This window comes from Oncorhynchus nerka, linkage group LG20 (genome assembly GCF_034236695.1).
Source record: "Oncorhynchus nerka isolate Pitt River linkage group LG20, Oner_Uvic_2.0, whole genome shotgun sequence".
NCBI lineage: Eukaryota > Metazoa > Chordata > Actinopteri > Salmoniformes > Salmonidae > Oncorhynchus > Oncorhynchus nerka.
The window spans coordinates 67,771,115-67,794,413 of record NC_088415.1 but is presented as its reverse complement, the minus strand read 5'-3'; the positions used below and the strand labels follow the sequence as shown (position 1 = coordinate 67,794,413).

Genomic DNA, 23,299 nt, shown 5'->3' with positions numbered 1-23,299 from the left:
ATAATGTCATTTATTTTCTCTCGGGCCAAGTTTGTAATTAAGGGCTAAACGACACCTAAAAAAAACAACAGGCAAACGGAATGCAAACGTGTCACATACAGTGAGGATCAGCGGCCCTCTTTTGGACACTCACGGATCGCCAGTGTACGGCACACACAGATTTAGGGGTAAGCACTGTCATAAAGTCTACAGACACTGTAATGTGGCCAGCATGTTTGCTGGTTTTTAATTTATTTCACTAACATCCTCGAAGCGTCAATGGAGAGTACACCATATAATTCCCCCGGTGTTCAGGCTTGGCCACGCAAAAAAATAAAATAAATCAGATTTTTGCACCAATGCTGACTAGAGCCATACACTCTCTATATACTAGCGCTCTGGGGTTTGACCAAATGATTGGACGCTACAGTGGAGGGGACAGTCAGACACTCACTTTGAAGTCGTCTGGGATGAGGAGCTTGGAAGTCCTGAGGAAGTTGAGGATGTAGCGGAACATGTGTCCGTCCCTGTCAATGAAGTAGTGCTGCTTCAGACTGTCCAACACTATGGGCTCTGTGCCATCAAAGAGACGGCCGATTCTAGAGAGAGGCACAAAGAAAACACAGACAGACAGACAGAGACAGAGAGAGGTTAACATATGTTTCCCAAGCCAATAAAGCCCTTAAATTGAAATTGAGAGAGCCTTCTATGCCATCAAAAGGAACATAAAATTGGACATACCAATTCAGATCTGGCTAAAAATACTTGAATCAGTTATAGAACCCATTGCCCTTTTAAGGTTGTGAGGTCTGGGATCCGATCACCAACCAAGAATTCACAAAATGGGACAAACACCAAATCGAGACTGCATGCAGAATTCTGCAAAAATGTCTGCAAAAATATGCTCGGTGAACAAACTAAAACACCAAATAATGCATACAGAGCAGATTTAGGCCGCTAATGATCAAAATCCAGAAAAGAGCCGTTAAAAATTCTACAACCACCTAAAAGGAAGCGATTCCCAAACCTTCCATAACAAAGCCATCACCTACAGAGAAATTAATCTGGAGAAGAGCCCCCTAAGCAAGCTGGTACTGGGGCTCTGTTCACAAACACAGACCCCACAGAGCCCCAGGACAGCAACACAATTAGACCCAACCAAATCATGAGAAAACAAAAAAATGAATTACTTGACACATTGGAAATAATATACAAAAACAATAGAGCAAACTAAATGCTATTTCACTTAAACAGAGAGTAGTGGCAGAATACTTGACCACTGTGACTGACCCCAAATGAAGGAAAGCCTCGACTATGTACAGACTCAGTAAGCATAGCCTTGCTATTGAGAAAGGCCGCCCAAGGCAGACCTGGCTCTCAAGAGAAGACAGGCTATGTGCACACTGCCCACAAAATGAGGTGGAAACTGAGCTGCACTTCCTAACCTCCTGCCAAATGTATGACCATTTAGACACACATATTTCCCTCAGATTACACAGACCCACAAATTCAATTTGGATAAACTCCCATATCTATTGGGTGAAATACCACAGTGTGCAATCACAGCAGCAAGATTTGTGACCTGTTGCCACAAGAAAATTGTAGATATTTTCCCTTTTGTACTTTAACAATTTGCACATCATTACAACACTGTATAGAGACAATATAACATTTGATATGTCTATTATTTTGGAACTTTTGCGATTGTATTGTTTACTGTTCATTTTCGTTTATTATCTATTTCACTTGCATTGGCAATGTAAACGCATGTTTCCCATGCCAATAAAGCCCTTCAATTGAAATTGAAATGAGAGAGAGACAGAGATCAATATACATGCGACTTGGAACAAAATGCTTGATGATTCAATTCTCAGTTGCTAATCTAGCCAATGTGTAGATTATGATATTTTTTTCCCCTTCCATGCATGTTCATAAAAAATCATGTTATGGGACCCAACAAACTGCTTCTATTCTTGAGTTGAGTTGTTGAGCAGATGACAGTACTGAGGACAGTGACTCTGTGCATCATGTGCTATGACTCACTGGATGTGGGTGAGCTCAGTGTTTGATTTCTTTCACGCCTTTGTTGAGTGATGCAGACATTACTCTGCTCCATGCACACAGACAGAGACAGTGTGAAAGAGAGAGACCGTGCAAGAGAATGCGAGAGAGCGAGAGACCGTGCGAGAGAGAGAGAACGAAAGAGAGAAACAGATAAAGACAGGTAGAGAGGAATAGAATCAGAGGGAAAGAGAAATAAAGCGGTATGGATGAGAGGAAAGAGCTGTCCTGTTGGTCTGATGGAGGGGTCAAGGCCAGCTGGTAGAGAGGAGCCTGAGGCGGGGTGGCGCCCGGCCTCGGCCCCAGGCTGCAGCGTGGCCCTTTTGCCTCCAGATGGTTCCGTGCCCTTTACTGCTGCTGGGACATCTGTCAGAATTACTGAGCTGCTTTTGTCTGCAGTTTGGACTTTTGAGCCATGCAAATGCTTACTTCTCAAAATATCTCCGGGGCAGGTTTGAAAAAAAGAGGCCATTTTGTATTTGGTACAGTGGGGAAATATTGCTATGATGGATTGTAATCACTGTATTTTAGAATAGCCTCAATAATCATACGAATTGAAACACTCAGTAATATCAAACCCGGTGTTTTTCATCCAGTCTTTCCCACCTCATTCATCCATTTGAGTGCTGCATCTTTGTGATTGGATGAACTTTGACATTTGTCCGGGCTGCACTGTCAGAGGTTGGCATTAAGGTAATTCTGCAGAACTTTTGTATAGTTTCAGCCAGCACTTTTGAAAGTGGTGTTCACGAGCCAAAGTTTATGTACTACGTCATCCATTTTGTATATATTTCGTCCCAAAATGATTATTATTATTTTAATTGCAATTCGTATGAAACGTTAGGAATGTTGTGCTTAAGATCCCAGATGGCATCTTTAAGCAGTAAGAGAGCCAATGCAGATGAACACGGCTGAAATGAGGGGCTAGGATACCATCTACATCATCATTTCCCTTTCAACCCCCGAATCATCCCAAACACCGTCTAGAACCACAAATGAACAACACAGATTTAAAAAAACACTCTGTGGCACTGTGTACCAAAAGTGCTCAAACAAAGACATAGCTTTACTCTATTGTAATTGAGGAACTGTATCAATAGCAGAGCCGTCACATGCCTGGACTCTGGGTACTTGGTTAACGTGGCCAGACTGCTGGTGTACATGTGTCCGCCCACGTCGATGTGCACAGGGGCGTTAGACTTGGTGAGCTGGGCGGGTGTCGGGATGCCCTGGTTACTCAGGGGGGACGCTGGCGATCTGGTGATCATTGGCCTGGACATGCTGGAACGGTTATCCTGTCACAAACAAGTAGACAAATCATGTTAATGATTAGCAATATGGTGGACAGCACAGATTGAATACACATTCAAAAAGGATTTGTTCATAATATGTAAATGTATATTTTCTTCCATTGATAAATGTTGACAGAACAGCAAACTCCAGTCAAAAAGGATACATTTACACCAAACAGGAAGTGTGTTAGTACACACCGGTTAAAAAGGTTACATTTACACCAAACAGGAAGTGTGTTAGTACACACCGGTCAAAAAGGATACATTTACACCAAACAGGAAGTGTGTTAGTACACACCAGTTAAAAAGGTTACATTTACACCAAACAGGAAGTGTGTTAGTACACACCGGTTAAAAAGGATACATTTACACCAAACAGGAAGTGTGTTAGTACACACCGGTTAAAAAGGATACATTTTAAACTAAAGCTGAAATCAAGAATTCATCATAGCAACATTGCAGGACTTTGATTGGCCAGACAATATACTTGTCATCATTCTGAAAAATAGTTGGCCAAGGTCCAACACCCTCTGTGTTACACTAGCCTAGTATTTCCTGACCTTGACCTGAATGTTACCAAGCACAACATTCCATATCTGTTGGGCATAATCATCTTCCAAAATCAAATCAATTTGGAGCAGCAATCTCACACAGACTGTAAATTAGCAATAATCAGTCTAGATTTGAATAATGTAATAAGATTTAGAAATGTTCCCTGCTAACCCAAAAACACAATTAGCTGGCAATATCTCTAATGGCACACAGAACAAATTGAGTTTCCCAATCACAAGTTCAAGACCCTCCTCTGAGCCAATAAGAAAAAAAATACAGAACGTCTATCTCTGCACAATATGCAAACATTGTCATTGGAGGGAGAAATGTAGATGTTCTAATTTGAATTAAGTAATAATGACCAAGAGATTTAGAACACCTTAAATTAAAACTTTAGATTACGTTTTAAATGACATTAGCTCTGCTTATCTGATTTTATCAACGTGGGGAAATGGATACAAAACATTTGCATTGATTCACACCAAATAAATCCAACAACTTCCACTGTTGGTGGCTAGGCAACCGACATAAAACAAAGCATCTACAGAGAGTATGCACAAGTGGAAACGAATTGGACTAAATACATGTATGTTACCTGCGCTGACGATGAAGACACAGCATTATCATTCTGCTTTAGTGATACTGCAGGTAAGGGGTTGCTTCTTGAGTACATGAACGGAACGTCCCCGCATTCCGCTCCTGTTCGCATTGAGATTCGTTTCAGGGACGCGTGTACTACGGAATCATCCACGGAATTGATTGGATGCGGGTGCTTTCTCGGTTTCTGAGGTGTTAAATCCATGATATCTGTTGCTTCCATTATCGAACCTGGCGCACTAAAAACAGGCTTCGAGCTGGAGATGCTGTCGGTTTCCACCTACAGACTCCGGAGAGGCGTGAATTAAGGGCGATGCTTCTGTGGCAGACAGTCAACTGTGCCGCTTTTGCAATGGTTGTTGGGATAAGTCAAAGCCCCCCGAAAACATGTCCATCCTGTTGCCCCTGAGTTTTTAGGGTTGTCGCTGTTATAAAGGAAGGTAATTGTCACATTTACCGCAGAATTTCGCGTCTGCTAAGGTGTATTCTATAAAGTGGACAACAGGTTGATCTTTGGACCACCCCAAAAGCGCAGCATATCCCAAAAATGACACAGATCTGGATTTGCGCCCTGGCCTTTTCCCTTTCCATTCTTCGCCATCCTTTGTTTCCAGCTGCCTCTCAAACACTACCATGTAGCCTGAGCATTACTTTTCCATTTAGTCTGCATCTGAAACTAAACCTTGTCCAGATGTCTGGCAACAACAGGTCCTTGGTAAAAAAAAAACAAAGCTCAGTAACACTATAACAGTGCAGAGTATTCCGTGACTAACCAAAGTACATAATCAAAATGCAACATAGACCTCGTGTTTCGGTTCTAGGTTAAACACACACACACTAGCCCCCAGGGCATTTGCGACCCCGGATGAACGCTTGACCTTTCCCCGACCCTTTTAGTCTCCACAGCACACTGCCCATAGAGCAGTTTACGCACATAAAGCAGACACTGATACTATTGATAGCGTACGTACGCCCTCCGCTGACCTCAATCAAGCCATGAACTCTCTCAACCTTCAGCCTCTTATTAACCGTCGATCTACTCATGATGATACGTTTCTTTTTAAACGGCGTTTTTGTTGTTGCTTTTACAACGCTTTGATATTTATTTACGTCATGAATAGCGCCATAAAAGTTGAATACATGATTATTATTTACCCAGAACAATGGGCTGTATTCAGGAGCGCTGTTAAGATTGTAGTGTAATTTGATGAGCAAATTAAAAACAGTGACACCCACCCATTTTACATAAACTAGCTGGATAATGTTGCTCAATGTTATGAACACATTTCCACTTTGTTTTTTGCAATGTGTCTGCTATGGTTAATTATTTAGCCTAATCTATTTTCTTATTAACAGTTATGCAGGTGCCCTTCCTAGTTCCTACCGGTACCTACCATCCACACACAGTCCAAAAGGTTCCTACCTCTATTAAGCAGTATGGTCTTGGCCCATACCAGAAACATGTAGACTTCAAAGTCCCTTCTAGATCTAATCTAATGGCATATCAGAGATCCACAGGCAATTATTTTTTATCTTTCAAAAAACAGAAAGGGAGAATATATTCCTATCCAACATTTTCCATAACAGCACTGCGAAAAGATCATAATACACACCATAAGATGGTAACATTAAATCCACAACATCTGACCCCTCATTGTAGTTGTTTACCAAACAGAATCCAAACTACATGAAGTATTGACACACACTATTACTCTCCTGAGTTATTTTCCTATAACGTTCAGGAAATCCAATCCACTCATTTAAAAAATCAGTATTTAAAAAATAATTTAATTAAAAAACAACCACAACTAGCCTTAAAACATCCATGTTTTTACTTCTCAGTTTTGGCAGTGTGGGTTTCACACCTAGATACCCAATTAGCAATTAAGCCTGCCTTTGAGTGCAGGCCTAGACTGTGGTGTGTGATCCTGCCCTGATTTGCATGCAGTTCGTTTGTGCACAGGCTGATAAGCGCAGGCAGCTGTACATAGTTTTAAAATTCAACTCCAGAATCCCTCTCGCAGAAGGCAGAGGGGCCCGCGGGGCGAACAGAGAGGGAGAAATCACACGGCTGCTCTTCAAAAGGGAAACCTGTGTACAGCAGCCGGCAAAGTGCGTGGGATCATACTCAGAATGCAGGTAATTTGTTCCCTGACTAATTTGTGGAAGATGGTATGTGTAGAAAGTTCTGAAAACCAGCTCGCTGGAATTGGCTGTCCTCAAAGCCTTGCCATCATGAAGGTGGATGGAGTGGAGAATCTGCTTCGAAGAATCATGAAAAATGTGTGTGTGTGTGTGTGTGTGCATGTCATGGCGCGAGAGAGGAGAAAAAGAGAATGGGATTCAGTACATGTAGCACAACCATTTCATCCCAACTCCAATTAAAACCATTTCCTGTGGATTCTTTTTCAGGTTGACTACTCCTCCTTTCAAACAGCAGAAGAACACTTCAACTCTTACAGTACACATCTAAACAGCACAGACCAGGACACCCAGGTGGTAAGATCATCAGTAGAACCTGACAACTAACACTGTAAGGCATCGCAAGAACGCCAACATAAAAGGTCTTAAAATAGGGTGTTGGGCCACAACGAGCCAGAACAGCTTTAATGCACCTTGGTAGAGTCTACAAGTGTCAAACTCTATTGTAGGAATGCAACACCATTATTCTGGGAAATTTTATCATTTGGTGTTTTGTTCATTGATAACGCCGTCTCAGGCACTTCTCCAGAATCTCCCATAAGTGTCCAATTGGGTTGAGATCTGGTGAAAGATGACAATGGCATATGGTTTACATTGTTTTAATGCTGATCAAACCATTCAGTGACTATGCATGCCCTGTGGATGGGGCATAGCCATGGCAGCCAAAATAATGGCCTACCCAGCATTTTTATACATAACCCCAAGCGTGATGGGATGTTAATTGCTTAATTAACTCAGGAACCACACCCGTAGTCAATAGACTCATTTACTCAATTGTTTCCATTATTTTGGCAGTTACCTGTACGTGTGGACTGATATACTACATCCCATTCTCTTCATCTCTTTTCCTTTCAGAACTCCTGCAAGTCAGTCTTCCCACCTGTTGCCATTTTGAATAATGTAGGCCAACCACATTACTGTGTGGATACAAAACAAATGCTGTACCATTTGTTAGTGGTTCAGTGTTCCCTTGCTACTCAAGTTTAGACTTAAATATGCAAGAACACGCTAAACAAATAGTTCCGTCTCAAGTGACTTTCTTGTTTATCCTAGTCTGGTGTAATTGTGTTGACCAAATCCACACCATGTTGAAACAAATCTGGAGTTGGCACAATGAATCAAAGATTAGTTGTTGGACTGCACTCAGTTTCTGTGTTTAGTTTTCAACAAATATTTGACATTTTTTGTTCACACAGACACAAACAAAGTTGCATGCACAAGTAAGCATTATGGTAGGAATCTTTTCATCTGGACATAGCCTGCTGTTGAGTCCACTGTTTCAATCATCTAAATATTGTTAAAGATTCCCTCGTACATTTGGAGATACTATGTGTGACTAATGACACACACATATACATATATAATATATGTGTGTGTGTGTGTGTGTGTGAAACACATTGAGCAATGGTGCCCTTTTTACGCACAGATGCGAATGTTGCTCGTCATAACAGCGCCCTCCAGTGAATGCTCCTAGAGCCACGCATTTCACTCAAGTAGGGAATAGGATTAATTAAAATGTTAACGTGTGCGAGTTTTACTTTTTGGAATTAAAAGGGTGGAAATATACCACCAGCAGCCTGTAAACAGTTAGATTTTGATTGAGAAATGTCAAGTTCAAAAAGTTGCATAGTGTTCATAGCCATTGTGGCCACATCCTGATGCGCAAACATATATCTCGGTAGTAATGTGTTAACCATTGTGGATGAATATCATTCCTAAAATTCGAATTTGTAAACTCATACTAACCATATATATCATGTTTTGTCTCCATAACATCACAGCTACAAAGATGCAAACATAGATCCAGACTTCCGCCAGGGAGTATCTAAATATTTGCAGTGGCACCTCTGTACCGTGGAATTCCCTGCGCACGGGTATAGGTCAGCCCCGCAAGAGATCTATGGGAAGCAAAAGGAAGATACTGTAGCCTGCATTGTCTCTTGGTTTACATAGATATCGTTCTCGTTACAAAACGACGCCAAATACAAATGCATTATTCACAGAATTTGCATTGACGTGTGTAAAATAGGTACCTCCTGTCTTACAAAATAAAAACCCTCCGGCAAAATTGCTCCACAATGGCGTCTTTCATTAGCCAGATCTGGGGCACTCAGGAAATGAAACTGGTTTAGGACAAACGAAGAGGCTTTTTCTATCGAAATGCCTAAACTCAGTTTGTGTGTGACGATGTCCGACGGGGAAAACGGCGACGATGTGTTCGGGCTGAAACAATGCGCCAGGAGCAAATTCACACGGACCGATAGCTATGGTGTTTTCTGAACAAAGGTCGTAAAATTCGGTGAAAATACAAATAGAAACTAAGTCATTCGTCGGTAGGTACAGAAAAATAGTTGTTTTACACCTAACAATATCCAGGAAGTGGTTAAGTGTTACTGTGGCGCTCATCGCCTGGCACATGCGTAAAAGCGGCTGCGCCTTGAAAGTCCCAGTCAAACCAGCCTCGGAAATAATAGCAAACCCAATAAATATCCGCTTACCTGAAACATGGACGGGCATAAAGTATATTTGAGAATCCTTTCCCTCAGATTTCGCCTGCGATCTGCTTCTCTTCCTACACCAGTGAGAAATGCAATAGCTTGGCTAAGGTAGACAGAACAAAATACAGAGAATACTTGCTCCAGGGCTCCAAACCCCTCAAGGCAAAGATCAGGATACAATTAGCTCATGTCTCTACCCCAGTCTAAACCAATCTGCAGAATAAAACTCCTAGCAAAAAACAGCACTACTACAACAGTGCGTCGGCCTTTATGGAACATTTATTTTATATTTCTTCATAAAATCGCAAGAAAAAAAAATCATGCATTTTTTTTTTCGGCATACAACATCCTAACGCCTGTCTCAAACTTCCATATTGGCTTCCTCTCGCACAGCAAAGCTGATTTTAATCGTTATGATTAGTTTTGATGTAACGTTCCCGCAGGCGATTTCTGTAAATGGACGGAGTGTTTCTTTGCCAGGAAGGAAAAGCAGCAGATGGTGATAATTATATAGATTGTTGGTTGTCTTCTGAACATTTTATTTTTTAACGTGTTTTTTTTTATGTTCTGGAGCTCGAACATAAATGATCACAACGTCAAACAACTTGATTTACAATCAACTTTAATCAATGGATTAATTCTAATGGTAAATCGACTCCCCCCCCCCCATTCCCTTTGGCCAACTTCCCAACCTACATAGTTATATAAATAAGCACTTGCAGCCTGCCTTGCCCCAATCAAGTCTGAATCAGCGCCTGGGGCTTATGCACGAGCTCATTTCAAATGTTCAACCATGCATCATTTCAGGGCCCGGTTTCCCAAAAGCATTTTAAGTTAAGTTAATCGTTAGAACCATATATCCGGATGAATTTAGCCTTAAAATGCGTTTGAAAAACCGAGCCCTGGAATGTTGAAGCTTTTAATTTCAAACGGTGGCATACTGACAGCAAAGATTAAGTTCTAAATTCTTCCGTTCATTGATTTATACATAATGCAAAATATACATATTTGTGTTACCTGGTTGTACAGTCATTTAAAGGATGTCCGTATATTTTACATGGCTTTTCACTCTAACAGAACCACATGCCTGATAAGTTCAACAGTGCACCTGTTCATTTGTCTCCCATGTACTGCTGTTGAACACACAAACCCTCCTGTTACAAATAAGCACAAGAATAACATTTAGAAACGCTTCCATCCTCTCTTTCGCCACCTGCTGTTAAAAGCACTAGCTGCTTTGAATGGAGAATAAAGAGCGTTTACATCTATGCAAATCTATAGAGTACCACAGTATGAGTCATAATACCCATAAAACCTAGCGGTCAAACGGAAATGGTTCCAATTATTTTCCCACAGGGAAGTGCTAATTAGCTGCTAACATGCCTATCATAAAGAACTAAAAATGCCACGATGATCTGGACAAGACTGCCGAATCGAGGCAAAGGTAATAATCTCTGGATTAACTATCTGTTAGCTAAATGTAGTAATAAATAAATTGTCCCCCAAAAATTAAATGGACAATTCTGTTACCTGTATTGTGCAGGTTTTACAGTGACACAGTACCTGTTAGCAAAGGTGTCAGCTAGGAATGACATGCAGGGATTTGTAGTTTTGCATGATGTCTACTTTGATGCTAATTAACATTTTCAAATCTGAAAGTAAATAGAGCCGAATATATTGATAAATGACCTTGTCCGGGAGAGATTTGGTCATCAAAACATCCCGCCATTATAAGCCTACACGAAACACAGCCCTTATTTGAAGTGTTTCTAAAATCCACTATGGAAAAAATGAATGGTGGAAAAATTATTGGAACCATTTCCCTGTTTGACCACTAGGTTTTATGGGTATTATGACACCTTTACTAGGGGGCTCTATTCACCTTCACAGGTTTCAAATAATATGCATTAATTGATACATAATGTCAACTGCTGTGTATGTCCGTCCTGAACTAAGCCATTCAAAACACTAACACTACAGAGAAGATGGTTGCATTTGTGTAACAAGTGAGTGACTCATGGATACAAATCATATGAATAGTGATTGTTTGAAGATAGCGGTTTAGGCAGTTAGCTTTTCAGTTTCCCATATACTTAAACATGCTAGATGTGGTCATCATACCATGGTCTGTGTGGACAAACAAAGAATGTAGGAAACAAGAGAACCACAGTATCCAGGATGGAGTAGGCCTGTGCAGATAATTTGATGTACTCCATGTCACTCATAGTTTGGCCCCTCGTAACCATTCCCTCTGGCTGAGGCTGTATCGGGCAAATGACCAACTGTAGCAAATTGGCCACTGACCAACTCTGAAAGTCCACGATCTAAAGAGTGTTCGTCGGCCAGGGCCAGCCATTCTTAACACATCCAGAGCACCGTTTTTTTAAATTTATTTTTATTTTTTAGCTTTCCACTGTTTGACCAACGTGTCCCAGGGGAAAACAAACAGGACTAAAGTGTTACAATGGAGTTATTTGCCCTGGAGGTTGCCGGCTGGCGCACAAACGCCAAGCCTTGCATTTTCTATTTCCCCCATCCTCCTGCACTTTTTATTTATTTATATATATTATTTTCTATCTTTGCAATCAGGCTGACAAACTGTAGCAAAACTGAGAGCACCCAAGGCCTCAATCTCATACGTTCCCCATTTTCCACACAAATGGAGCCAAGTCACAATGCGGCCCTCCGAATTCAGTATTAAAGATATACATTAGATGTTGTAGAAAAGAAAACCAGCTCGCCAATGGTGATTTTTGAATACTCTTGCTTGGTGTTCGGGGGCCAGAAACAATTCCATTGTTCTAATACTCTGGTTGTGGGGTATGTTTTACTTGGAAAAGAACCTAGCTGCTGCAACAGCGGGAGAGCCCTGTCAAAGCTATATTTTGGTGGACAAATTAGTGAAATCGCTTGCAGATGTTATTTCGCCCCAAACAAACCTAGCCTGGCAACAGTGCCTGATGACATCATGCCTAAGGTTATACATGCATGCCCTGTATGGAGGCTTGAGTTACTTTCCAACTCTCTGGAAAACAGTCAACTGAGCCACAGCTATACAAAGCCATGGTTTCTTTGTCTGTATTCATTTTATCTCACAAATACTATATCACTTGTTCCCTTTTTGAGGCAGATGGCACTCTTTTTATTGGTCTAGTTCTTTCCAAAATATATTTATCCTCCTGTCTAAACTTTGAGTTTTCACTTGCTGAATTCCTCATAGCTTCTGAATGTGTCATCAGTGAAGTTAATTTGTTCTTCTTGAATCTTTAGGTCAGACTAGTGCGTACTGGTGGCTTGATCTCCCTTTCCCTCAGTCAGTATGCCCATGGCTCTTTCATTCTACGACAATACACTTTGATTTGATTTCGCCAGCTCACCCCATAGTTCTAATGAACTCAATCAAACAGTGGCCACAGCTATCCTCATTCAGAACATACTGCGATATCTTGCTGTGATGTAGCCTCAGACCACGTTAATGACTCTTGCTGTGCACACCACACCCCTGTAATGGCCCGTGGTTATGTAAGGGAGTGGGCTGGATAGGGAGAGGGTTGCAATTGTTCCTGAATCTGACTCAATATGCCCTACGGCCATGTATAGTTTGGGGCTGCCTGCAGTTTATCATCAAATAGTATTTTTGGCACTGGGACATATAACTTTTAAGGAAGGCTCTGTTGCAACTAGCTTGTTTTGGTAAAGTGTACAGTGGAGTTGTCGCATGTTGGGCTTGGTATCATCAAGGTACTGTACCTAAAATGAAGAACCTTTTGACATGACTTGCATCTGCATGAAAATCTTCTCTTTTGTTTAGCCCTCATGACGGTTTCGATGGTGGAATATACCAGGAGTATCCTAGTAAAGGATAACACATAGCAGCATACCCTCACACAATGTGGCTCTCCGGTGGTAGACAGGAGTGGTCCTATTCAGTCTGTTTGAGCACCTATCTTCACTAATACTCTGATCACAGCGACATCCATCCATCCAGTTCTTCCCGTCCCAAACCCAGCCATACAGCCAGCCCACCCACAGTGGACAGAAGAGGTAATGACAATGCAGTAAGAGGAAGAGAGGAGAGACAAGAGGAGGAGGGGGTTTGGTTGGGTAATGCTGGGAGGCTCTAATAAAATGTAATCCTATTACATGGTTCCCACTAGAGGGCAACAATAATAAAGGTTTTCCTAATAACATGGCAGTGCAGGCCAGACCCAAATGGAAACAGGTCCTCCGGTGAAGTCCCATAGTCCTACATATATCCTCTCATTAGCTACATGGCTGATGGGCCACGTTACACCTCCGAGGCCTCCGCGATATGGCTGTCGTGATGGCAATGTAAGAGTTAAGCCAAACAAATGTGTTTCATCAAACTAGAGTTTGGGTTGTTCTGCATAGAAGGAAGGGGGATGAAGGAGGGAGGGATAGGGAGTGAGGGAATGTGGGGTTGGGAACTGAGAGAAACCGAGCCCTGAGGAAACCAATCAGAGATTCTCCACCCTCTTCCTGTCGCTAAGCCACTGGGGTCTCAGGTGTGCACTACACAGGCTAATAGCGCTTAAACTTGATTGTTTGTCTTATGGTGTAGTCTTGGTTTTGTAAATTAGCGTTTAGAAAAAAATGTAAATCCAAATCAATGATAAACAAAATTGCAATGCGCAACAACAGCAGGCATAACAGTCCAATGATGAAGATGGCAACTCTCGTTATGATCATTCTGTAACTTGCTGTATGAGCTACAGGATAAACATGAAGTGCACTCTCTCTCCTAGATATGTGAGGTGTACTCTTTATCCTAGACACCGGTATCCTAGAATGGCTGACATTGGTAGAACTTGGTCAATTCTGCAGCCAATGTTAACTAAAAATGGCCAATTGTGTGTTCAAAAGCTAATTTTGGCGTTTTTTGACGAATGTGATAAATGCCAAATGTACTCAGTCTCCCAGCATTATCATGCAAATGCAGCAAAATATTTATCCGAAGCGACAAGGTGAGTGAGGATATCAATCATATTCTCCCGACAGATTGAGTTATTAAGTGAGCTAGTTAGTGTAGCAGTATTATGAAACTCAGAATAACAAAGGGTTATTTATCTGTGTTGCGGTTTGTGTGCATGTGTGTGTGTGTATATGTCAGACAGAGAGGGGGAAAGAAAGTGATGGAGAGAAAGAGGGAGAGAAGAAGAGTGTGTCGCATTCCTTCCTGTTCCTGTACCACCCTCCAACCCCAGAGCTGCAGACTCAAGGCGGTTTCCAGAATCAAACAATTTCACGCAGCTACTGGAGGAGGAAATGAACTGAGCCCAGAGCAATAATACAATTATACAAATGTTATTACAGACTCGCCTGCTACTGTCCTACTTTAATTCAAATTTGGGAACTCCAGGCAGCGCTGGTGGCAGAGACCTTCCTGAATAAATCAACATTAGCTTACTTCTAAATTATTAAGGAAGTGGGAGACTTTCTTGTTTATAGTATGAATTATGAAACAAGTGTTTTACGCTGTTTTTCTTCATGAATCCCCAAATATTAATTGCTAATGATCTTTAAGGTGTGTGTTTTATCTCTGTGCCCCCCTAAGTTGTATCGGCTGCTGAGAGGCATTTTGCATCAGAAGCTTTAAGTTTTGAAGATTCTACATACAGTAAATGTGAGGAATGTTAGATTAGGAAATTAATTAAAGATAATGCCTTTCCTTTTTGTATAATATGCATGATGTGCTTTATTGGTTCTGTATAGCACAAATAAACCTCTTTCAGTTTGGTGTACTGTAGGACAAATATGTTTTGGTGCATTTTCAATTTGTTAAATTTTTCAGCCGTTGTTGAATGTTATTTAACAATGCCTATCAGCCTTATAAACAAATAATGTTGATAAAAGCCTTGTCCAGGCCACCCTTGCCATCTCAAATAGGCATCAATATGAAATCAATTAAAATACAATTTGCCTAACATAAATTTGAGTTTTTTTGGAAGAACCATCATCTTAAATGAAATCCTGCTGGTGGCTCATTAGGGATTTCATCACCTGAGCAGCTGAGTAGAGGTAGCACAAACCCATTATTCAATGTCACTTTATTTACTGAACAAAAATATAAACTCAACATGTAAAGTGTTGGTTCCATGTTTCATGAGCTGAAGTAAAAGATCCCAGAAATGTTCCATACGCATAAAAAGCTTTCTCTCAAAATGTGTGCACAAATTTGTTCACATGCCGGTTAGTGAGCATTTCTCCTTTGCCAAGATAATCCATCCACCTGACAGATGTTGTATATCAAGAAGCTGATTAAACATCATGATTATTACACAGGTGCAGCTTGTGCTGGGGACAATAACAGGCCACTCTAAAATGTGAAGTTTTGTCACACATCACAATGCCGCAGATGTCTCAAGTTTTGAGGGAGCGTGCACTTGGCATGCTGACAGCAGGAATGTCCACCAGAGTTGCGCCAGAGACTTTAAGGTTAATTTCTCTACCTTAAGCTGCCTCCAACGTCGTTTTAGAGAATTTGGCAGTACGTCCAACAGGCCTCACAACCGCAGACCACATGTAACCATGCCAGCCCAGGACCTCCACATCTGGCTTCTTCACCTGCGGGATCGTATGAGACCAGCCACCCGGACAGCTGATGAATTTCTGCACAAACTGTCAAACCGTCTCAGGGAAGCCCATCTGCATGCTCGTCATCCTCAACAGGATCTTGACCTGACTGCAGTTTGGCGTCGTGACCGACTTCAGTGGGAAAATGCTCACCTTCGATGGCCACTGGCATGCTCGAGAAGTGTGCTCTTCAATGATTAATCCCGGTTTCAACTGTACCGGGCAGATGTCAGACAGCGTGTATGGCGTTGTGTGGGCGAGTGGTTTGCTGATGTCAACATTGTGAACAGAGTGCCCCATGATGGTGTGATTATGGTATGGGCAGGCATAAGGTACGGACAACAAACACAATAGCATTTATTGATGGCAATTTGAATGCACAGAGACAACGTAATGAGATCCTGAGGCCCATTGTCATGCCATTCATCCGCTGCCATCACCTCATGTGTCAGCAAGATAATGCACAGCCCCATGTCGCAAGGATCTGCACACAATTCCTGCAAGCTGAAAATGTCCCAGTTCTTCCATAGCCTCCATACTAACCAGACATGTCACCACCCATTGAGCATATTTGGGATACTCTGGACCGACATGTACGACAGTGTTCCAGTTCCCGCCAATATCCAGCAACTTCGCACAGCCATTGAAGAGGAGTGGGACAACAATCCACAGGCCACAATCAACAGCCTGATCAACTCTACAGTATATCACAAAAGTGAGTACACCCCTCATATTTTTGTAAATATGAGTATATCTTTTCATGTGACAATACTGAAGAATTGACACTTTGCTACAATGTAAAGAAGTGAGTGTACAGCTTGTTTAACAGTGTAAATTTGCTGTCTCCTCAAAATAAGTCAACACACAGCCATTCATGTCTAAACCGCTGGCAACAAAAGTGAGTACACCCCTAAGTGATCCATGTCCCAATTTTAATTTTTTTTTTTTTACCAACAGATGCAGATCTGTATTCCCAGTCATGTGAAATCCATAGGTTAGGGTGTTTTGTTTCTGTTCAGTGTAGTTGGTCCAGAACAACTATTGGTGTCTGTCTGGAACATCAAATGTACTGTATGTTATACTGCAGCAGAGGAAGGAGAAGGAATACTCAAGATATTTCAAGGTATTCACATATGTGGAAAGGTGACTGAATACAAGACTTTGCAATGGAATCTATTCATATCAGTTAAGGTTGAACACAGAACAAATCTCATTCAATTACACAAGCATCCTGTTAGAGCCGATTTGGACATATTCGTATAAAAGATAGAACATACAGAGCTCCATGTACGTTTGTGTAAATATATTAATTATGAATGTATATGATGAAATATTAGGTACCTTTAATGATTTATATTTACCTGATTTGAGATATATTCCTTTGTGATTAGTGTAACTTGGCCCCCCCTCTTGCCCATGTGTTAAGTGTGTTAGGATAAAGGCAGGATGTTGGGCCTTCGGGGGCGGGGGAGTCCTAGCTAGACGCGGGAGCCGTATTGTCTTTTGAACATACAGACAGGCCATATTATGTATTTTTCACATCAAGTAATCTATGCTTTAAGTTGATTGGAGAATATTTTTTTTGTTTGATATAAGAAGAATGAAACTTTTTGTTGCACCATATCCCTGGATCTCATTGAATGTTTTGGCCGTTTGGAAACCCCTTTCAGGCTAGGGCAGTGGCTATGGTCAAGAGGAAAGGAAGCCACTACACATCCATTTTACAATTTTGGCGGCTATCTACCTATGCTGTCCCCTCCCCTTCCTTCAACATTTTCCGATGATGAGCCAGCTCTGTAAATTAGTACTTGTGGCAGACAGAGCTCTCATTGTACCCTATTCCATGAGGAAATAGTCGATGGTCGCACTTAAATCTAAGTGCTAATTTATTTGGGCTATGAAGATGATATAGGGTGAGCGGAGAGACTGTTGGCCTGTGGACTTTACGCAGGCCCTGGAGGGATGCCCATAGGCTGGGGAGAGAGGAGCGGATGGGGAATGGGGGTTATGGTACTATGACCTACTGTCCAGCCTGCTTGGGGACTCAGGCCAATATCGATCTGAGCACAGCTTTCATATCCCTTGCAAATCCGCTAGAGTAAATTACCCTCTGTAATGTCATGAGGCCACTTAGGGTAGTTGTGTAAATGTTAGGTTGGGATTTTCTGTTGTTTTCAACATGAATCAGTTCATGAACAGGGAATAGGACTCAAGCTGCCTTGTCTCCCTCACCTCCTCAGGCCTCAAAGTTTATTGTAAGGCTCGTGACTGCCCTCGTCTGGTCAACAGTCTAATGGCAGGTATTCATGAGACCATACCTTATTTTTCCCACAAAACTATGGTGCCCAGACGGTGACGCTGTTGGCATGTGTACGTACCTTAAACGGATTTGGGGAGGGAGGTAGGGGGAGTAAAAAACTAACTGGTATGTGATTTAATCTTTAGTGTAACATGAGTTCTATTGCACTGTAAATGTGAGAGTTTAACTCCCTAGCTTTTCCTTTTTTATTAACAGTGGCACAATGTCATCCTAAGTCAACCAGTTCGTTTTTTATCACCTAGTATATGCAGTCAGCTTGGCTTCTCTCCACATGAAATTGTCCCTGTTTTTTCAAAGGAAATAAAGTGACATTGTGACAGATCACCTCTATTCTATATGACAAAGTGCCCCAACATTTCCAGTGGTGTTCCACTGATTGAATTATATGAACCTATAGTCTCAGAATGAACCACACATCATCCCCATACGTCTGGCTATGAGGAGACACTTTCTAGAGGGAGATGAGGCTATCCATCATGGCGGGTACTGTGCTTCTGTCACACTGCTGATGTAAACTCCTTCTGCCCTACAGTGAAATGGTACATCTCTTCAGAAGCAATTCTCTGCTCAGGTTCTGGCCTTAAACTCCAACGTTTATTAAAAGATGTATTATGAGAAGTGCTTTATGTCAGATGGAAAAACACTGTTGCATCTATTTGGTATATGATACGGTTATGGTTTGTGTTTTGTGAGGTACCAACAGAAGCCAAACAAAGGCGTGAATATGTGCAGTACAAAATTGTTCACACTGAAGACTTGGAAATGACAATTTATTTCATGAAATTCTAAATCGGCACAAACGGCATTTAAGGTGCAGTTGTCAAGTATGAAAGTCTAACATTCAAATACAGTTGTCGGAAGTTTACATACACTCAGGTTGGAGTCATTAAAACTCGCTTTTCAACCACTCCACACATTTCTTGCTAACAAACTATAGTTTTGGCAAGTCGGTTAGGACATCTACTTTGTGCCAATGACACAAGTCATTTTTCCAACAATTGTTTACAGACATATTTTTTTTCTCTCACTGTATCACAATTCCAGTGGGTCAGAAGTTTACAAACATTAAGTTGACTGTGCCTTTTTAAAAAGCTTGGACAATTCCAGAAAATGATGTCATGGCTTTAGAGAGCTTATTATAGGCTATAGGAGTATGGACTCATTGTAAACGGCTGGAATGGAATATTTGGAACTGTATCAAACATATGGAAACATTCCAGGTTTTACAATGAGCTCCATAACTGCTATTTGATGGTTTGTTTATGATCTGTTGCTACGCACTGAACATCTGTGTGTTAAGATAGATATGTTATAGGCAAAGCTTCATTGTTTTTCTTCACTGACCAATGTGCACTGAGAATGTAAAATACGTATGAACAATATAGGAGCGGGCTGAAGATGTCCGACAGAACCTGTCCATCATAGCATTGGTTTTATAATGTACTTAATGTACTTGTCTCTTATGCCCTCATATACAATTTGTGACACTAATTCCCCCAAAATAAGCCTGCCGTTTTGTCTCCAGTTACCAAATTCAGTGTGATGACCCATTGTAAAATGGTTGACCTGGACATTTTTCCCTGACAGAAATCCCTGAAGTATAGTCTATTGTTATCATCCTGCAGTGTAGTAGAGTGCCACAAGAAAAGAAATCTGGGCCAGAAGATGATGGGACAAGATTGCAGAGATCAATAGATTTCATATGATATGGGTAATTGGTTGGAGTAGAGTGCAAAGTTTTACATTATCCAGTTACCTCACAAATGTTGAGGAAGGCTCACCTCCATGTACACGAACACATCTACACTGCGAGGACATGCAGCAATCATATTCTGCCAGAGAAGTGAGTTGTGTGGGTTAAGGCATGGGGGCTTGGAGTAGGGGGCTGCAGTGGGGGAGGACCCTGACTGAAACTGTCTCTCTCTGGATCTCCCCCTGCTCTACAGGTTGGTCTCCCTCTTCCGTGCCCGTGGTAGTCATACGGATGACAGCACCTCGCCTGTCAAGTCCCGGAAAATATCCTTCTTTTCCCCCTTCTCCAGGTCGATGTGGTGGATGGACGGTGGCTTGGTGATCAGGTCATCTGGTTCCCCCTGGTACACGCCGTTGCCCTCCACCTCCCTGTACTTCCTCGATGCTGGATCCTTCTGGAAGACGTCCCGGAGCATCCTCTTCAGCTCGGGGTCCGGGCAGAACAGGTATTCATAGAGGGCAGCCGACCATGATGCCACCCAGGATTGGACCAACCCAGTACACCTGCAATACAGATAAAAGTCAAACCCAGTTCAGACAAATATGAACCCATTACCACAGCGGAGGCTACCCCATTCTGACAGAGCTGCCATGCATTATTAGACGGGATATCTTGTCATGTCTGTAAAGGTGCAACAGTCTTTGTTTATGGGCATCCTCAGTGGAGCCAGGTACCTTTTTTGGGTTCTGCCAAGTCAACCATGTTGTTCTCAAAAGACAGCAAACACCCGTCAGATAATGACGCCACTCTCAGTGAGAAGACCTATCCTAATATCCAAGACCCAGACCCTCCTCCCCTACACACACACACCAAGCAGTTCCACTGTGCCTTGCTGAGTCAGTATGAACAGCTCCGTGAGAATGATTGCCCTGGATACAGAATTAAAGAAGCACATGCTTTGTACAGTCCATAACACCTGTCTATGACTGGTCTGTGCTGTTCCTTTTATTCTGCATTAGCAAGCTACAAGGCATGCATCTACCTCGTAGCGAGGGTTATATATAAATTATTAGGTGAGTATTTCCTTTCCAGTTTAACCGTTGTAGAACTCCCGTCCACTGTTGTGGGTGAAGACGTCGTTGAACGGCACTAGATAGCATCCTTCAGCTGTTCTGGCATGGTGATATGCCATCATTGCAATGTGACCTTACTGGGTTTCAAAATGTCCATAGACCTGTAGCTGTAGCCCCCTCCAGTGCCCCCCATACTACTTTAGCCCCCCTTGCTCCTGGAGAACAGAGACAACCTGAACACTTATCACAAAATCACATCTAAACACATATCTGACCCTATATTTTAAGCAAAGAGTTTACCTTTCAACTGTTTTTAATGAATGATATACACTGAGTGTCCAAAACATAAGGAACATCTTCCTAATATTGAGTTGCACTCCCTTTTGTCCTCAGAAGAGCCTCAATTCACCGGGGCATGGACTATAAGGTGTCAGAAGAGTCCCACAGGGATGCTGGCCCATGTTGACTCCAATGCTTCCCACACTTGTGTCAAGTTGGCTGGAGAACCATTCTTGATACACATGGGAAACCGAACCCCCTTCAAAGGCACTTAAATATTTTGTCATGCCCATTCCCCCTCTGAATGGCAGACATACAAAAAAGTCCTTCTTTCACCTGTCTCCTCCCCTTCATCTACACTGATTTTTTTTAAAGTGGATTCAACACGTGACATCAATAAGGGATCATAGCTTTCATCTGGATTCACCTGGTCAGTCTGTCATAGTGTTTGGTACCCTCAGTGTATGATCAACAATGCATGGCAGGTCAGTTTAAACTATTTGAGATATGGTTTCAACACATGAAACAGTGTCCCTTATATTGGCAAACAGCCACCAATGTTTTAGATATGGACTACCTGGCTTCCCCCTTCACCGACAACTGTGTAGGAGTATAGCCCTTTGAGGGCGAGAAGGCGGCAACAGTTTCTATTTTACCCAGTGGTTTTCAAAATTCATGGTGGCGACTGCAGGCCCAAAGGAGCGAGCGGGTTTCATACTGGCTCCTGTGTATGGGATCTAGAACACAAAGCATGGCATAGAGGTTTTAACATGCGAGCACTGTGGAGAGAGGGAGAGCGAGAGACATGGAGCAAGACCTAGCCAGAGCTGACACAACACCTACAGTAGTGGATGTTCCACTTGAATACATGAAAGTATATATCATCATGGGGAAATGTATGCTGGTATTCCATAGATATACAGTACATGGTACTAGTTAGCATTGATTGGCATCTAGTGGCATGTAGGCAGCATATTGAAGTCAAGCTTTGCTATGACTAGAGGTAGGTAGCATGTCGTTTGCAGGACAATTCATGGGGTTTAGGTAGGTCCCTGATGATTGGTTGGCATGGAGGAGGATGCACACGTGAGATATGAACTAACTGTGAACTAATGCACTATATTGTACTATTCTACCATTGGTGATGTAGTTTGTTCTTTAAATCATCATAATCTACATCAATGCCCTGTTTATATTTTCTTCCATAGTTGGTATTGAATTAAATATACTGTAATGTCTGACTCTTGAGGCCTTCAGGTTCGCTATAATCCTAGAGCTCTAACCACTACAACCTGTAGCCTGGCCCCTAATTGACCTAACTCAAGTTAGAGATAGAATCCCACTCACCTCGAACAGATGGCCGACGGCTACAGCGACTCCAATGGCGAGGGCAGCCGAGCCGTTAAGGTCAGAGCGTTTGGGGTCGCAGGTGGCGAACACGGTGAAGACCAGCTCGAAGGTGATCAGCAGCTCCACTAACAGGGCTTGGCCCATGTTGAGGTTAGGGTTCACCTGGGAAACGAGAGTAAGAGTTAGCCACAGTCGGTGCGTCTTCGTCTATGAATGAACAACACTTTATGGCATCAATCCATACCAGACCTGGGTTCAACTAGTATTTACAATATTTTCAAATACTTTAGCTGTGCTTGATTGAGCTTGCCTGATGGAATAGTCCCAAACTAGTCCATAGGTGTCAACCCTGACTGTTGCTAGCTAGATTCTCTGATTTTAAGGCTAAACTATATGTCTTACCAGAGTCACTCCAAGGCCCCCTCTGACAGACACTGGTGTCACCAGGTAGAGGAGCCCTGCCCCGGTGATCGCCCCCAGGCACTGGGCAGCCAGGTAGAAGACACCCTTGGCCAGGCTCAGCTTCCTGGTCACCACCATGGCCACTCTGACCGCCGGGTTGACGTGACTGCCACTGACGTGTCCGAAGCATTGCACCATGGTGGCGATGGCCAGGCCAAAGCACAGCGAGATGAGGACCAGGTCTGCGGGGGTCTGCGGGGGGGAGGGTTGTCCGACTCGGATGCCCAGTTGATGGTGGAGCCCAGGCTGATGAGGACGAAGATCAGGGAAGCTAGGTACTCGGCTGACACAGCTCTCCAGAAGTCCTTGGTCCAGATTCCTTTGAACGCCACCATGATGGGATGCTG

At 42.4% G+C, this 23,299-nt stretch overlaps 2 protein-coding genes and 1 long non-coding RNA gene across 7 annotated transcripts in view; 1 reads left to right on the top strand and 2 right to left on the bottom strand.

The window, feature by feature from the left end:
- LOC115103001 (BTB/POZ domain-containing protein KCTD1) overlaps window positions 1–9,640 on the bottom strand; it is a 26,402-nt gene extending 16,762 nt beyond the window's left edge. The window contains exons 1-4 of one of the 4 annotated variants that reach the window (XM_029623527.2): window positions 9,182–9,640; window positions 8,430–8,581; window positions 3,157–3,335; window positions 434–578 (exon numbers count right to left, since the gene is read on the bottom strand). In XM_029623527.2, coding sequence (XP_029479387.1) covers window positions 434–578; window positions 3,157–3,335; window positions 8,430–8,459 — 354 coding nt within the window. In that variant the 5' untranslated portion in view covers window positions 8,460–8,581; window positions 9,182–9,640. Of the gene's footprint in view, window positions 1–433; window positions 579–3,156; window positions 3,336–4,479; window positions 5,883–8,429; window positions 8,582–8,716; window positions 9,102–9,181 lie in introns of those variants that run through there. The other 3 variants (XM_029623528.2, XM_029623529.2, XM_029623526.2) reach the window with 3 other exon arrangements.
- Window positions 6,330–20,154, top strand: LOC135563028 (uncharacterized). Of its 2 annotated transcripts, none has more exons than XR_010460217.1 (3): window positions 6,330–6,620; window positions 6,894–6,980; window positions 20,042–20,154. It is a non-coding gene; the product is annotated as an uncharacterized LOC135563028 (long non-coding RNA). The 2 variants fall into 2 exon arrangements; XR_010460216.1 differs by lacking the exon at window positions 20,042–20,154 and adding an exon at window positions 14,313–15,067.
- On the bottom strand, window positions 19,856–23,299 carry LOC115103002 (aquaporin-4-like). Its single transcript, XM_065005693.1, is given in 6 exon segments — window positions 19,856–20,308; window positions 20,310–20,351; window positions 21,797–21,877; window positions 22,488–22,652; window positions 22,893–23,153; window positions 23,156–23,299. Coding segments are annotated over 6 exon segments (918 nt in total). The 5' UTR covers window positions 23,288–23,299; the 3' UTR covers window positions 19,856–20,071.